General features: G+C 41.5%; 1 protein-coding gene across 4 annotated transcripts in view; it reads left to right on the top strand.

Annotated features, from left to right (window-relative positions):
• The first annotated feature begins 5,420 nt into the window (after nt 1-5,420).
• The window catches only part of INTS10 (integrator complex subunit 10), a 39,857-nt gene continuing 28,492 nt past the window's right edge, over nt 5,421-16,785 (top strand). For 2 of the 4 annotated variants that reach the window (XM_021681552.1, XM_044912382.1), the window contains exons 1-9: nt 5,421-5,637; nt 6,222-6,289; nt 7,529-7,632; nt 8,345-8,484; nt 12,433-12,514; nt 13,898-14,038; nt 14,867-15,038; nt 15,473-15,642; nt 16,592-16,725. In XM_021681552.1, the coding sequence (XP_021537227.1) occupies nt 5,509-5,637; nt 6,222-6,289; nt 7,529-7,632; nt 8,345-8,484; nt 12,433-12,514; nt 13,898-14,038; nt 14,867-15,038; nt 15,473-15,642; nt 16,592-16,725 (1,140 nt within the window). In that variant the 5' untranslated portion in view covers nt 5,421-5,508. The remainder of the gene's footprint in view (nt 5,638-6,221; nt 6,290-7,528; nt 7,633-8,344; nt 8,485-12,432; nt 12,515-13,897; nt 14,039-14,866; nt 15,039-15,472; nt 15,643-16,591; nt 16,726-16,785) is intronic. The other 2 variants (XM_044912391.1, XM_044912383.1) reach the window with 2 other exon arrangements.

Here is a 16,785-nt window from a genome sequence, read left to right as displayed (position 1 = left end):
GGGTGTGCACAGTACGCTGGCATCTGGAAGTGGGTGACCACCAAATGACAGCCATACTCAGGGTTAGCCCTAAGAGACAATAAAAGGAAATATCTCCAGCAGGTAGAACTTTGGGCAGTTCATCCAATGGTCCATTCTGGATCTGAGGTATGAATCTCTACTGACATGGGAAGTCACTGACAGATTATCTGATAGATCAGGGGCTTGGAAAAAGCAAAATTGGAAGATTGGTGACAAAGAGATCTGGGAAAGTAATAATGTGGACTCTCAGAATGGGTACAAAATGTAAAGGCAGTTGTATTTTACATAAATGCTTCCCAGAGGACATCCACAGCGAAGAAGACTCTCACTAAATCAGGTGGAAACAAGATGACTCATCCCATGGATGTCGGTCAATCTCTTTTCCCCAGCCATTCAGTGTTTCCCTGAAAAAGTGGCCATGGCAGCAGGGATGCTATGTGTGAGCTCAACATGAACTTCCCCTCACCAAGGATGATATGGCTGGAGCTACCACTGAGTGCCCAAATGGCCAATGGCAGAAGCCAAAACAAGACCCCCAATATGGCGCCATTTCCCTCAGGTGGAGGGTGAGGGGAGCAGCCAGCTACCTAGTGGAAAGCTGATTACTTAACACTGGACCTGTTCTTCATGGAGAAGGGAGTGATTTTTCCTCATGGGAATTCATACTATTCAGATTTGCCCCCATAACATTCTGCCCATTCCACCATTCATGCACTTACAGAACACCTTATTCATCACCATTGTATCCCATACAATATCACTTCAGGCCCAATAACTCATTTTACGGCAAAAGAAATGTGGCAGAGGAAACAGGCCCAGCACATTCACTGGTCTTACTCTGTTTCCATCACCCAGAAGTAGGCGGCCTGACAGAATGGTGGAATATGGTCTACTGGAGGCTTAATTAGGGTGTCAGCTAAACCACACCCTGTGAGGTTGGGGAACTGTCCTATCAACATAGGATATGCTTTAAACCAAACAAGGGTAGGAGGAGAGAGTAGCCCCTCAAAATACACCCAATAATCCACTAATGGAATTTTTTCTGTCCCCCTTAAATCTTGTGCTCTAAGGATTTGGAAGTCCTAATTCTGAAGAGAGGAGGGTAACCATAAGGGAACATAGTCAGGGTTCCACTGAGTTGGAAGCAAGACTGCCACCTGACCATTTGGTGCTCCTTCCACCACTGAACCAATAGGCAGAAAGGAAAGGGGCTACTGTATTAGATCACGGATCCTAATTCCCAAGGGAAAATGGTTGCAGCTGCACAAATGATGCAAAGGGACTAGTCTAGGACCCAGAGGATTTCTGAAGTACCTCATAGTGCTCCCATGTCCAGGAGTAATTACTGTCTGAAGCTGGGTTACCTAGAAATCCTGAGACAGGGATTTGAGAACACATGATTTATTGAGGGAGTGTCCTTCAAGAAAAGCCTCTAAGGGAAGGAAGCAGGATAGGGAAGAGGAAAGAGCTGAACATACATGCGGTCTCAGACAAACTTGCCCTGAACATAAACTATACCAGAGATTTCCTCCCTTTGAGGCAAGGGCACTACCTTTTGTACCTTGTATCACTCCTGTGGGAATGGCCAACTTTTGAAGGAAGCTGAAGGCAATTCTCTACAGAAGGAGCAGCTGTGGGCGGTTAGCAGCCCATACAGCAGTGGGAATGGGTGTGTCGCCTGGGAGAGGGGAACGGTGCAGGGCACACAGCCCCTACTAGAAACAATGGGAAGCTGTAGCAGCCCCCCTAAAATATGTCCTCTGCTGGTAGGAATCGGTAGAAATAGATGGACACTGTAGATGTGAGGATAATGGATAAAGCAGATTTTCTGAGGAAGCCAAGGCTACAGGATTCGGAGCATGGGTGGTTTTGGCCTTGAACAAAAGGGACCCTCTATCCTCTGAAACCAGAGGGAATGAAATCTCTAAAATTAAAGGTTTAGGCAAACTGATAAGCAAAGGGTGAAAAAAATTCAAAACTCACCTAAATTGATTGAAAGCCTACATGCCTGGCATATCTTAGGGTTGAGATAGTAATAGCATAAGAGACAGGCCCCTGATCTAATGGAGCTTAATGTCTGGCAAACCATCAGTTATAAAACAGTATAAGGACGATGGAACCAAGGAGGGACGGGTCAGGGAAGTGTTATCTGAGACACGAAGAATTAGTTCCTTCCGCGCTAGCAGTAGGGAGTGTTCTGAGCAGAGCAGATGTGATAGCCCATGTGAATGCCTGGGGATGTCGGAGAAGACACCACAGGGAAGAACTGAAAGTTCTGGGATTGTGGGGGGAGGGGTGGTAGCAAAAGGTAAGGCAGAGCCATGCCTGCAAGCCAGGTATCAGCGCATTGGAAACCATCAGAGGGTTTTAAGAATATGTACCCCATTGCGTGTTTGGTGTTGAACAATAAATAGGGCCATGGTTCCAAAATTGAAGGAGGTAAGTAAGGCCTGATGGCCTCAATCTCCTCGACTGAAGGCAAAATCTTCTGCTTAAGGTGAAGAGCGTATGAGCACTTGAGAAAAATTACAAAGGCTTTAAACAGCTGGTGAAAGAATGGGAGGTGGGAGTAGTTGAGGGCTCAAATTGATACTAAGCCCTGGAATTTGGTGCAGCATCAATCTGCACCTGTGTGTGCTATTCACCGAGAACTCAGCCTCCTCTGCATTCATTGAACGTATATTTATTGCACCTATTTCAAGCCAGTTGCAACATCTGGGAAGATGCACATAGGCTGGATCCAGGGTTGGTAACTTGAAGAGTGGATATAGTGGTGGGATCAGAATGCACAGACCTTGAACATGCTGCATGTCAGAGCACAGACTTTAGCATCAGTAGAAAAGGAGAAGGTCCAGGAGGAGTCAAATATACTAGAAGAATGTAGGTGTCAAGGAAATAGAAATCCGCGAAGCTAAAATCCAGGAGAAGAGAAATGAGGAAATTGCTGAAAAGAACCAAGTGCTGGCAAGTTAAGATTTGCATTTGTGAATTTGAAGTTTTTCAGGTGGAAGGTAAAAAGCAACATAGAGTTTAATACAAATCACTGAACTGAGTTTAAGGAACTTCAGGCTGGATGCCGGGCATCTTACATGATTTAGAAGTTGTGGTGGAGAACGTGAGCCAGGAGCTCAGATTCTTAGTGAGCCTTCAAGATCACAGCAAATAGGTCAAAATATGGCAACTCTCCTTGTGTGGTACCTCCTTTCTGTACTTCCAGATGTCAACATGACATCCTAGGAGAAATGTTTAGCTGGACACCTTTCAAAATCAAGAAGATGGCAAGAAAATAGCTACAAATCTTACATTGTATTCTGGCAAAAAGTAAGAGGCTATTTCAACTGGTTGGTATCTAAATACAACCAGAGCTCCCTTATTTAGCCCCTAGATGGAAAATATTAATTTACATCTGTAATCTAACATAACACTAGAGAACTAAAGACTTAGGGATGAGTGTACAATTTTGTTTTGGTAATTCCAGACCCAAAACATGAAGTTTAAAAACCAAATCAGTTACTTTTGCCACTCGAAAATCCTTACATAGCACTTTATTAAAATAAATAATGAAAAAATTTAAGGCAGCAATGTTTTCATGACCTATATGTTATAAGATAAAAATTACTCTGAGCTGTTTAATTTTCTACCTTCTTTTCTACAAAGCCAAAAGAATTGTCACGGGGCAATCCTGGCCTACAAAGTGATGGCACAATTAGGCTATTGCTGTGCATAATCAGGGGACATTAAAGAGCATCTTTGGAACCAGAATGCTTCCTCAAGTACGCAATCAATAGATAATGACTGATGTTAATGCAGTGAATCTAGCTAAGGTATCTTTGGGGCTACTAATGAAACAAAATCAAATTTTAAAAATTTTGAGTAAAAGGGGCGCCTGGGTGGCTCAGTCGGTTAAGTGTCTGACTTTGGCTCAGGTCATAATCCCAGAGTCCCAGGATAGAGCCCCACATCAGGCTCCTTACTCTGTTAGGAGTCTGCTTCTCCCTCTGACCCTCCCCCATCTCATGCTCTCTCTCTCAAATAAATAAAACCTTTAAAATTTCTGAGTAAAGGGGAAGATAATTAAAAGTGCTATTTTTAGAATGGTATCATAAACTAAATAGCAAAATAAAAGAGCTTGGATTTGACAGCAGTGGTGCTTTATACTATTTCTTTGTGCCCGCCCTTCTTGGTACTTATCTCTAAAGTTAGCATACGAACTCACTATTAACTTTAAGATCATTTATTTATAAATTATCACAATTAGTAAGAATAATTAGTCCTTATATATATCCATGAATAGTAATGTATATATTCATATTTATTTAAAATATAATTTTTCATGTATATAAGTACCTAGTAATTTCTATTTTTAAAACATACCAGCTTTGAATCCTTAATCTCTTGGCTTTAAATCAAATAAATCAAAGATATCAGTGGTAAATAGAACTTGCTAAAACTTTTTGTATATAGAACTTGGATTGAAAACTAATGAATCCACATTTTGGTAGATTCTTCCTAGTAGGCAGGTAAGTATTGCTACTCCAGCTCTTAAATGCGGCCTCCCCTTCACCAGAGCAGGGAGACTATTTCGTTTTCCTTCTCTCAAATGGAAAACAAATCTGGAGTTTTGGTGAAAATGACACTGATTTGATGGGAAGAGATCATTAAAATGGCCTATTTTTCTGTAGGCCACATGTCCGTATCATTGTAAAACCTCTGCTGCGACAGGAATAATCTTTGTAGCCCCTACTTACTGCATGCAGCAAAGCACTTTTCAAGTACTAATTACCGCAATTACTCAAAGTTTGTTGCAGAAATCAGCGAATAAAGGCGTAACAATATAACGTGGACATACTTAGAAAAGATAAAATGCACCAGAACGAACGCTAGGCACTACGTTGCCCCTCTGTGCCTTGGCCCCTTATCTGGCCTCAGACTTTTTCCCATAAACCTAATCCTGGGCAATGACCCAAGGACAAGTTCCTCAACTCCGCCCGGGGCCGAGGGAGCTCTGCGCGCTCCTTCCCGCCGCCTTCCAGGCCGCTCTCTGCCTTTTCCTCTCAAACTTCTTCCCAGCCTGGTCCGGGATACCAGACTCGAGGACACCCAGGGACCGCCCTTCCGCAGACCTCCAGGAGAGGGATAGGAGAACCCGCCGAGGCGGCTCGGCGAGTACGGGCTCTCGCGCATGCTCCCTGACTGGACGAGAGTCACGCTGGAGCCCGCAAGAGTGGGAATCCACTTCTCCACATTTTGCAGGTGACCTGGAAAAGTCGGTACCACAACACTAGCTCCTCAAAGGAGGAAGGGGCCGGACGGTTACTAAGAGCTGACCGGAGGAGGCTGCTCGCAAAACCCGGAAAACTCATCCGGATTAGCCAACCTCGACATGCGCAGAAGCCTACCCCGCGGCAGCGGCGGCGGCGGCGGCTGTGGCTCCAGAGCCGGAAGGTAAACGACTTCAGCTGCCCGCGGCCTGACGCCTCCTGGGTCATGTCGGCCCAGGGTGACTGCGAGTTCCTGGTGCAGCGAGCCCGGGAGCTGGTGCAGCAGGACCTGTGGGCAGCCAAGGCTTGGCTGATCACAGCCCGCAGCCTCTACCCCGCCGACTTTAACATCCAGGTGAGGTCAGGCCCATGCACGCGGCTGCCTCCGCGTAGGTGTGAGCACTTCGCCGCACCCGGGCTGCCCTGGCCGCCAGCTCTTCCCGCCTTGGAGGGGCCGGCCGCCTCCAGTCCGGCCCGCCCCGCACCCTCTCTTCCCACTCTCGCCACCTCCTCCGCCCCGCTCACCGACACCCCTCACACGTCCCCTCTCCCGCGAGGCCGGCACCTGGAGACACAGCGGACCCCGCTCGAGGTCCGGGTGGCTGGAGGCGTGGGGGTGTTTTGCTGCTCGGTGGCCGGGACGGCACCGCATCGCCCCTGGGAAAGGCCGTTCTCGCTCCTTCATCATCATGGCAGCCATTTGTTTAGTGTCTGCTACTTTTGAGACAGTATTCCTCCATTCTTGGGTACCGAAGGATTGTAAGTGAGCTCGAGGGTCGCACTCGTAAGCCCCGTGGCTCTGTGCCACCAGGTGATGCTTTGCTATCAGGCCCTCCCGGGTTGGGAGTGCTGAGTGAAGGCCAGCTAGCGCTGCGGGCGGTGAGCTAGGACCAAGCCCCGGGCGGAGGTTGTGACCCTCTGGGCTGATATGTGTTTCAGTATGAGATGTACACCATTGAACGGAATGCCGAGAGGACCAACACCGCTGGGAGACTGCTGTACGACATGTGAGTTCAACCTGAAGCGCCCGGGATCTCTCGTGAGGTTTTGTCTGTGTGTGGAAGTGGGACTTGGGGGAGGATCTTCAAGTTCATCTACATCTCTGGTATCTAAAGCTTACTTAGTCTTACGGCTAGGCCTTCAGTTAACTGCTGACATGCCTTCTGCAGAGAAGTCTTCTTATATTTTATTCTTGGGAAAACTTTTATTCACAATAATTTATTTTGCTTTAGAAATAATACGTGGAAATAATACGTGCTCTTTGCAGTTCAGACAATACTGAAGTGTAGAGAATAACAAGTGCAAGTCCCTCCAACTCAACCAGTTAAGTTTTGTGTGTCTGCGTATACACAAATGTACTGTGTACATGTGTACACAGTACAATACATGAAGGTTGGTTTTTGTGGGGAAGGGTTACAAAAGTGAAATCATGCTACATACCTCACACTGCAGCTTGCTTTCTTCACCCCCGGCCATGGAGGGATGCCTTTATTTTTCAGTATGTAGAGCTCTTCTTTTGCATATTTGCATAGCATTTCATAATACTGGTGGACATTGAGGTAGTTTCCAATTATTTGAGATTATATTCAGAGTGTCAGTAAGCAATTTTGTACCCATATTTTAGTGTTTTTCTATAGAGTAGATTCTTAAACATTGATTTTCACAGTCAGGGGTATACACAATACACTATCAAATTACTCTCCAAAAAATACTATTCCAATTTACATTTCTACTAGCAGTGTATAAGAGTGCCCATTTTCCCACACATTTGCCAGCATTGGATATTATCAGTCTTTCTATCATATTTTAATTTTTGCCAGTGTGATAGAAAGTGGTATCTTACTATTTTTTAAAAATTTGTGTTCATTGTATTACTAATAAGACTGAGTATCTTTTCAAGGGTTCTCTTTGGCTGTATTCTTTCTGTGATTTGCCTTTGCCCACTTTTTCTTTTGGGTAGGGTTTTTTTTTTTCTTTTAGTTCTTTTTTCTTGTTGATATTTAGGAACGCTTTATATATTATGATCATTTGTTTTTTCACTTATAAAAAATTCTAAAGACTTTTGTGATTAACTTCATTTTCCTTAGTTTTTATTTTTATATCTTTATTTTGGCTTGTTTCGGTACATCTACATATTCACTTGTAATAAAGAAAAATGTGTATTTCTCCATATGTTAATGTTCTTTTCTTTTTGTAATACTATATAGAATCTGACATTTTAATTTAATGCATTAATTTTAAAATAGGTTTGTGAATTTCCCAGATCAGCCGGTGGTGTGGAGAGAAATCAGCATTATTACATCAGCATTAAGGAACGATTCACAGGATAAACAAACCCAATTTTTAAGAAGTAAGAATGGAGTGATAACTAATGGTGTATAAATTACAGCTTCTGAAATACTAAGTTATATACAGTAATTTCACAGAAAATTCAACATCTGTGGTATTGGTACCCAAATGTGTGTTTGTTCTTGACAACTGAAGTCTATTCAAATGGTGTTACTTGGTCCCTTGAGTATTTGTATAGAAACCTCTAAGCTTCCTTAAAGGGTGTAGATTTATCAGTTAGCCCAGGGAATTGAATATATTTTTAACAGATTTTATAGTGATCAGAAAGCATCTGTAGATTAGGCAGATCTCCACAAAACAGGAGAGAAACTTTTAGTGATTTATGAGCTTTCTCATTAACCTTCACTCTGTGTTGGTTGCCATAGCCAATCAAAGATTTCAAATTCTGGATAAAAAAGTGGGTGGTTTAGGTCATTTCACCTTAAACAAATGCATCCTCTTTATCTCAGCCAACAAGCACTGTTGTGACCCTTCACTTATGCCATTCTTGTCTTCTGGATCCAATAAGGCCTCCAAATGTTTTAGGGTCATTCAGCAAACATCTGTGTCCAATACCATCTGACCCAAAGGCCTTCTAGGTTGTAGGTAAAACTCAAACAGTGATTCTAAATGTAGTATTTACTGTTCTGTACATGAAAATGCCTTATTTCCACTTTAGCTTCGGGATTTTCTTTCTGAAAGAAATTTTTTAAAGTAAAATGTGTTATGTACAGGTTTATTTGAAACTCTCCCTGGTCGGGTCCAGTGCGAAATGTTACTAAAGGTTACGGAACAATGCTTCAACACGTTGGAACGATCAGAAATGTTGCTTCTACTTTTGAGACGCTTCCCTGAAACAGTGGTGCAGCATGGGGTATGACTTGATCCTTTCCTTTTTGTCAAAAGAAAATAAAATCGATCACCACATTCATCAGTTGGGTTAGAAGCTATAATGTGTATTATTCTAAAGCAGAAATTCTGAAGAACACTAGGTAAGATTGAATTTAAATCAAGGAATCTTCATCAGTAAAGCTGAAAGGATGTCACTGTCCTCAAACTTTATAAATTTCCAGTGGAAGTAAGTTTCCCATCAGTGTAAGGGGACAGTCACCAAGCTTTGACAGTGCTATTTATTTGCAATCTGTAAAGTACAGTAAAGTTTTGGGGTTTTTTTAATCCTATTCCAGAGGTGCCTGGGTGGCACAGTTGGTTGAGCGTCTGACTTTTGATTTCGGCTCAGGTTGTGATCTCAGGGTGGTGAGATTGAGCCCCACGTCAGGCTCCCAGCTCAGCATAGAATCTGCTTGAGATTCTCTCTCCCTCCCTCTCCCTCTGTGCCCACCCTCCCCCGTGTGCACTCTCTCTCTTCAAATAAATAAATCTTAAAAAAAAATCCTATTACATTCTAATCAACAATGTTTGAATTTAACTGAGAGCCATAGTCTATCTCTTCACAGGCATGTTTTTCATGTGCTTTTCCCTCTATTCCTTTTATCTGTAATAATTATTGAGTGCTATTGGCAGGCATTAGTAAGTGTTAGGTATCTCCTTCCATACTCCCTGGACCCCTTGAGGTAGACAGTATCCCACTTTACAGATGAGGAAACAGTCTTAAATATGTTCGTAACTTCCCATAGCTAGTAAGTGGGAGATTCAGGATTCACATCATTAACTCTATTTTTTTCTTTTTTTTTTTTTAATGTTATGTTAATCACCATACATTACATCATTAGCTTTGGTGTAGTGTTCCATGATTCATTGTCTGCATATAACACCTAGTGCTCCATGCAGAACGTGCCCTCTCCAATACCCACCACCAGGCTAACCCATCCTCCCACCCCCCTCCCTTCTAGAACCCTCAGTTTGTTTCTCAGAGTCTATAATCTCTCATGGTTCGTTTTCGCCTCCGATTCCCCACCCTTGATTCTTCCCCTCCTGCTATCATCTTCTTCTTCTTCTTTTTTTAACATATAGTGTATTATTTGTTTCAGAGGTACAGATCTGTGATTCAACAGTCTTGCACACTTCACAGCGCTCGCCATAGCACATACCCTCCCCAATGTCTATCACTCAGCCATCCCATCCCTCCATCCCCCACCACTCCAGCAACCCTCAGTTTGTTTCCTGAGATTAAGAATTCCTCATATCAGTGAGGTCATATGATACATGTCTTTCTCTGATTATTTCACTCAGCATCATACCCTCCAGTTCCATCCACGTCATTGCAAATGGCAAGATCTCATTCCTTTTGATGGCTGCATAATATTCCATTGTATATATATACCACATCTTCTTTATCCATTCATCTGTCGATGGACATCTTGGCTCTTTCCACAGTTTGGCTATTGTGGACATTGCTGCTATAAACATTGGAGTGCACGTACCCCTTTGGATCCCTACATTGTAACTTTGGGGTAAATACCCAGTAGTGCAATTGCTGGATCATATGGTAGTCTATTTGCAACTTTTTGAAGAACCTCCATACTGTTTTCCAGAGTGGCTGCACCAGCTTGCATTCCCACCAACAGTGTAGGAGGGTTCCCCTTTTTCCGCATTCCCGCCAACATCTGTCGTTTCCTGACTTGTTAATTTTAGCCATTCTGACTGGTGTGAGGTGATATCTCATTGAGGTTTTGATTTGGATTTCCCTGATGCCGAGCAATATTGAGCACTTTTTCATGTGTCTGTTGGCCATTTGGATGTCTTCTTTGGAAAAATGTCTGTTCATGTCTTCTGCCCATTTCTTGATTGGATCATTTGTTCTTTGGGTGTTGAGTTTAAGAAGTTCTTCATAGATTTTGGATACTAGCCCTTTATCTGATATGTCATTTGCAAATATCTTCTCCCATTCTGTCGGTTGTCTTTTGGTTTTGTTGACTGTTTCTTTTGCTGTGCAAAAGCTTTTTATGTTGATGAAGTCCCAATAGTTTATTTTTGCCCTTGCTTCCCTTGCCTTTAGCGATGTTTCTAGGAAGAAGTTGCTGCGGCTGAGGTCAAAGAGGTTGCTGCCTGTATTCTCCTTTAGAATGTTGATGGACTCCTGTCTCACGTTTAGGTCTTTCAACCATTTTGAGTCTATTTTTGTGTGTGGTGTAAAGAAATGGTCCAGTTTCATTCTTCTGCATGTGGCTATCCAATTTTCCCAACACCATTTGTTGAAGAGACTTTTTTCCATTGGACATTCTTTACTGCTTTGTCGAAGATTAGTTGACCATAGAGTTGAGGGTCCATTTCTGGGCTCTCTATTCTGTTCCATTGATCTATGTGTCTGTTTTTGTGCCAATACCATACTGTCTTGATGATGACAGCTTTGTAATAGAGCTGGAAGTCCGGAATTGTGATGCTGCTGGCTTTGCTTTTCTTTTTCAACATTCCTCTGGCTATTTGAGGTCTTTTCTGGTTCCATACAAATTTTAGGATTATTCGTTCCATTTCTTTGAAAAAAGTGGATGGTATTTTGATGTGGATTGCATTGAATGTGTAGATTGCTCTAGGTAGCATTGACATCTTCACAATATTTGTTCTTCCAATCCATGAGCATGGAACATTTTTCCATTTTTTTGTGCCTTCCTCAATTTCTTTCATGAGTATTTTATAGTTTTCTGAGTACAGATTCTTTTCAAATCATTAACTCTATTAATTCAAACTCTGTTGTTTATTCTTACCCACACTATCTTTCAAGCTTCTGGCCCCAGTTAACCTTTTCTATACCTCCTTCTATTAGTTTCCTAGGGCTGCTGTAACAAAGTACCAGAAAACTGAGGGCTTAAAACAACCAAAATTTATTCCTTCACAGTTCTAGAAGCTGAAAGTCCAAAAGCAAGGTGTAGGCAGAGCCATGCTCCCTCTAAAGGCTCTAGGGAAAAATCCTTCCTGCCTCTTCCTGGCTTCTGGTGGTCACCAGCAATCTTTGTCATTCTTGCGCTTGCAGCTACATCATTCCAGTTTCCAGTTTCCGCCTCTGTTGTCACATGGCTTTCTTCCCTGTGTGTCTGTTCCTGTGTCTTTACATGACCGTGTAAGGATTGTAGTCATTGGATTTAGGGCTTGCCCTAACCCACTGTGCCCTCTTCTTAACTAATTGCATCTACAAAGACCTTACTTTTTTTATAAGATAAAATATATGTAGGGTCACATTCTGAGACTCTTGAGTGGACATGAATTTTGGGTGGATGCTATTCAACCCAATACATTCCTTGATCATTACTCAACTATTAGCTTTTCGTGTTTTATTATCTTTTCCATTGTTTTACCCCTCCCCCGTGCATCGCCAAGTGATCCCAAGGAAGATAATGCAGATGTCTGGGTGGATTTTGATAAGCCTCCTTTCTACTCTGCTAGGGAATACATGGTAGAAAGTAATGGAAAGGTGGCCTTAAAAGTCAAACAGTTGTGTCCAGCCTAGCCCAGGCTGAATGACTGGCTACTCCTGACAACTCTTAAAAGTGGTAAGGTTTGTCGACATAATACATCTTGATGTAGAGAATACAGTTTCTACATTTTGTAGAAAATCTCTGCATCTCCTTTATCATTCTAACTAGTTCCAGTGCTTCCTTTAAGTTTCTGTAGACATTTTAATGTTTTAATTTTGCTAGTTCAGAGGAGAATAACCAAAGTAGCCAGTGGTCAGGTGAATTTGGGGTTTCCTTCTGAGCTGTGTTGCTGATATATTTTGTTTTCTAGTCCTTAAAATGAGAATATTTGTTTCTTGAGGAAGTTTGCATATATAAGCTGTTTGTTAAATTTAAAAAGCCATTTCTTTATGTAATTCTGACATCTTAAAGTGTAACACGTTTAAATGATTAACTGTATTTTGAAACAGGTTGGCCTTGGGGAAGCATTATTAGAGGCTGAAACTATTGAAGAACAAGAATCTCCTGTTAACTGCTTTAGAAAATTATTTGGTAAGAAAAATTGTATTTTGTGGGCGCCTGGGTGGCTCAGTCGTTAAGCGTCTGCCTTCGGCTCAGGTCATGATCCCAGGGTCCTGGGATCAAGCCTCATGTCGGGCTCCCTGCTCCGCGGGATGCCTGCTTCTCCCTCTCCCACTCCCCCTGCTTGTGTTCCCTCTCTCGCTGTGTCTCTCTCTGTCAAATAAATAAATAAAATCTTTAAAAAAAAAAGAAAAGAAAAAAAGAAAAATTGTATTTTGTATTAATTCCTTATGTAAGAATATGGCAGAGTAAGTATCATTTCAGGGATAAGGTCATTTGTGGAAAGCAAAGGAACTTTTCATATTATGAAATTTAAATCCTTGTTTATTTTTTTAGTCCAAAAAGCATTTAAACAACTTCTAGGGACTCCTGGGTGGCTCAGTCAGTTAAGCGTCTGCCTTTGGCTCAGGTCATGATCCCAGGGTCCTGGGATTGAGTCCCGCATCAGGCTCCTTGCTCAGCAGGGAGCCTCCTCCCTCTGCCTCTGCCCCTCCCCCTACTTGTGCGCACACTCTCCCTCTTTCACTCACTCTCTGGCAAATAAATAAAATCTTATATAAAAAAAATAAACAACTTCGGGGCGCCTGGGTGGCTCAGTTGTTGAGTGTCTGCTTTCAGCTCAGGTCATGATCCCAGAGTCCTGGGATCAAGCCCCGCATCGGGCTCCCTGCTCCACAGGAAGCCTGCTTCTCCCTCTCCCACTCCCCCCTGCTTATGTTCCCTCTCTCGCTGTGTCTCTCTCTGTCAAATAAATAAATAAAATCTTTTTTAAAAAAGATAAAAAAATAAACAACTTCTAAATTTTTATTACATAACATTTGATTCCTCTGAAAGAATATGTGTAATAATATATTCAAGTATGAGGCATAATAATAAACATCTGAACTGTCACCCAGTGTAAGAACTGGACCCTTACCCATAATGTAAAATCTGCTTGTGTATTTCCTTGCTCACTCCATCCACTAGTGTCCCTGTGCACTGCAATTTTTAAATAAATGGGCCATAAAGGTTTTTTCCCTATGTATTTTATTTTATTATTATTTTTTTTTATAGATTTTATTTATTTGACAGAGAGACAGCGAGAGAGGGAACACAAGCAGGGGGAGTGGGAGAGGGAGAAGTAGGCTTCCCGCTGCCGAGCAGGGAGCCTGATGCAGGGCTCAATCCCAGGACCCTGGGATCATGACCTGAGCCGAAGGCAGATGCTTAACCATCTGAGCCACCCAGGCGCCCCTTTCCCTATGTATTTTAGATACTACATAAAGTGAACTCTAAAATAAATTTTGTTTCTATCAGAATTGTAGGGTAGACAGACAACTTAATTGTTTTTTTCTTATTTTTCCTCTTCAACAGTTTGTGATGTCCTTCCTCTAATAATTAACAACCATGATGTCCGATTGCCTGCCAATTTATTATATAAGTACTTGAACAAAGCAGCTGAATTTTATATCAATTATGTCACTAGGTCTACTCAAATAGAGAGTCAGCATCAAGGTAAGTGAGAATACCCTGCAATTTTATTTATACAGACTTTAGTAAATTGCAAACTCAAAAATCCCTCATTGTTCTGATTATTCTCTGGATGCGTACCAAGATGGTTCCTGGAAAAAAATACTGCAGGTAAGAAATAAGACTTTTCTGGAACCAGTTATACACTTTGAAACACTCAGCTTGCTGAACCATAATATTAGGGTCCTGAGCTTCATACATGTACCACAGCTCAAAGGTCATTTCTTGCTATACCAGTAGCCAGTTGTGGGTCCTTCAACAAAACACACAGTGTGTTGGGATTCTGTGCTCTTGCCTTTTTTATATATATTTTTTTTTAAAGATTTTGTTTATTTATTTGACAGAGAGAGACACAGCGAGAGAGGGAATACAAGCAGATGGAGTGGGAGAGGGAGAAGCAGGCTTCCCGCGGAGCAGGGAGCCCGATGCGGGGCTCGATCCCAGGACCCTGGGATCATGACCTGAGCAGAAGGCAGACGCTTAACGACTGGGCCACCCAGGCACCCCTAGGATTATTTAAAATATATTTTTATTTATTTATTTGAGAGAGAGAGAGAGCATAAGCAGGCAGAGGGGCAGAGGAAAAGGGAGAAGCAGACTCACTGCTGAGCAGGGAGCCCGATGAGGGGCTTGATTCCAGGACTCTGGGATCATGACCTGAGCCAAAGGCAGATGCTTAACGACTGAGCCACCCAGCCGCCCCTCTGCTCTTGCCTTTTGAATAGGGATTCAGACTTTGTCTTTTTCTGTCAAGTACTATATATATAGTAAATAGTAAGATTAATTATAGGATTCTTTTTTCTCATTTCCCAGGTGCCCAAGAAGCATCTGATTTAATGTCACCTAGCAAACGGAGCTCTCAGAAGTACATAATAGAAGGGCTGACTGAAAAATCATCCCAGATTGTGGACCCTTGGGAGAGGTTGTTTAAGATTTTAAATGTTGTTGGAATGAGATGTGAATGGCAGATGGATAAAGGAAGACGGTAAAAAATTGTTCATTTCTAGAATTGCTTAGCAAACCTCCTGATACTGTAATCTCAAGATTTTTAAAAACAAAAACACTTTCTTAAGAAGCATATAATGTATAGATATACTTTTCTTTGGTCAACTTCTATAACCTTGGTATTTATGCAAAAGAGGGTGGTTTTTCACTTTATTAAAAGATTCCCAACGGAAGTATGAACTTGTAAGATGCTGTTGAGCTTGAAGCACTCTTTGTCATTCAGAGGAAAGAGTAGCTACTTTGTCTTGTCTCTGTCCTGAAATAGTGGTCTGATCACCCCTGTAATTCAGAAGGGGAATTACCCATGTCTCCAGCTACATTTGGTAAAGGTCACGCTGCTTTTGGGGCTTTTCTCTAGACCTTTTGCTGATAAGCCAAATAATTAAATACTTTTTATCATCCTTCATCTTTCAGAAGCTATGGTGATATTTTGCATAGAATGAAGGATCTCTGCAGATACATGAACAACTTTGATAATGAAGCTCATGCAAAATATAAAAACCAAGTGGTTTATTCAACTATGTTGGTCTTCTTTAAGAATGCATTCCAGTATGTCAACAGCATACAACCATCTCTATTCCAAGGTTGGTTAAAGAATTCTAGAGTCTCCCAAAATACTGGCTTTAGCTGGGATGATGAAGGTGATGAAAATGTTTACCTTAACATTGTTCTTGGATCCAAATCATTGTGGGGTGACACCAGTGCTTTTTTTAAGTTGTTGGTAGTTTTTATGTAAGTATGTTTTCATTTAAAATTTCTATGTCGGGGTGCCTGGGTGGCTCAGTTGGTCAAGTGTCAAACTGTTGATCTGCGCTCAGGTCTTAATCTCATGGTTGTGAGATCAAGCCATGCGTTTGGGCTCCACACTGGGCATGGAGCCCACTTGATTAATTAATTAATTAAATTTATATTTTAAAGGATGTAGTGGTACTGTGAAACTAAATACAGATATTTAGTGCTTCTATTTTGAAAAAGCAGATGTAGCAAAGTACTGAAGTAGATTTCACAAAGGCTTTGCATTAGACAAAGATTTTTTTTAAATAACATTTTTGCATATAAATTGTAAAAAATGTGAAAAATAGAAAGGTAAAAGAATGAAATCACCTACCCATCCAATACAATACAGCTCTCATTTTTGTGTATTACCTTATAGTCTTTCATATATTTAGATTTTGTTTGGAATTTATAGCTGTAAGATACTATACATATAACTTCATAGTCTTGAGTTTTTGGCTAATATTATGATTCATGATCACTATGAAAAATTTGTAGATACATAAGAACAAATATAGAGAAGGAACTTTCACTTGTAATCTGTCATTGAGAAAGAACCTTTATTAATAATCTCGTGTATATCTGTACAGTCTTTTTTCCTATTCATGTGTACTTGTTTGTCTGCCTAACTGGGATCACACTGAACATACTTTTTAATGACCTGTATTTTCAAACGACAGCTGAGTAAACTTCCACCTGATATTAAGTTTTATTTTCCTTGCCGCATTTTTAAGTGTTGGTGTTTTCCCCCATCCATAGGTCCTAATGCCCCAAGCCAAGTTCCACTGGTTCTTCTTGAGGATGTATCAAATGTGTATGGTGATATAGAAATTGATCGTAACAAACATATACATAAAAAGAGGAAACTAGCTGAGGGAAGAGAAAAAACCATGGTAATCCTTTCAGATATGATTATTAACAGATTATGTGTTTGTGGTTTGCTGGAAATGAAT

Source organism: Neomonachus schauinslandi, chromosome 2, assembly GCF_002201575.2.
Source record: "Neomonachus schauinslandi chromosome 2, ASM220157v2, whole genome shotgun sequence".
Classification (NCBI taxonomy): domain Eukaryota; kingdom Metazoa; phylum Chordata; class Mammalia; order Carnivora; family Phocidae; genus Neomonachus; species Neomonachus schauinslandi.
This window is presented reverse-complemented; position numbering and strand designations above follow the sequence as displayed.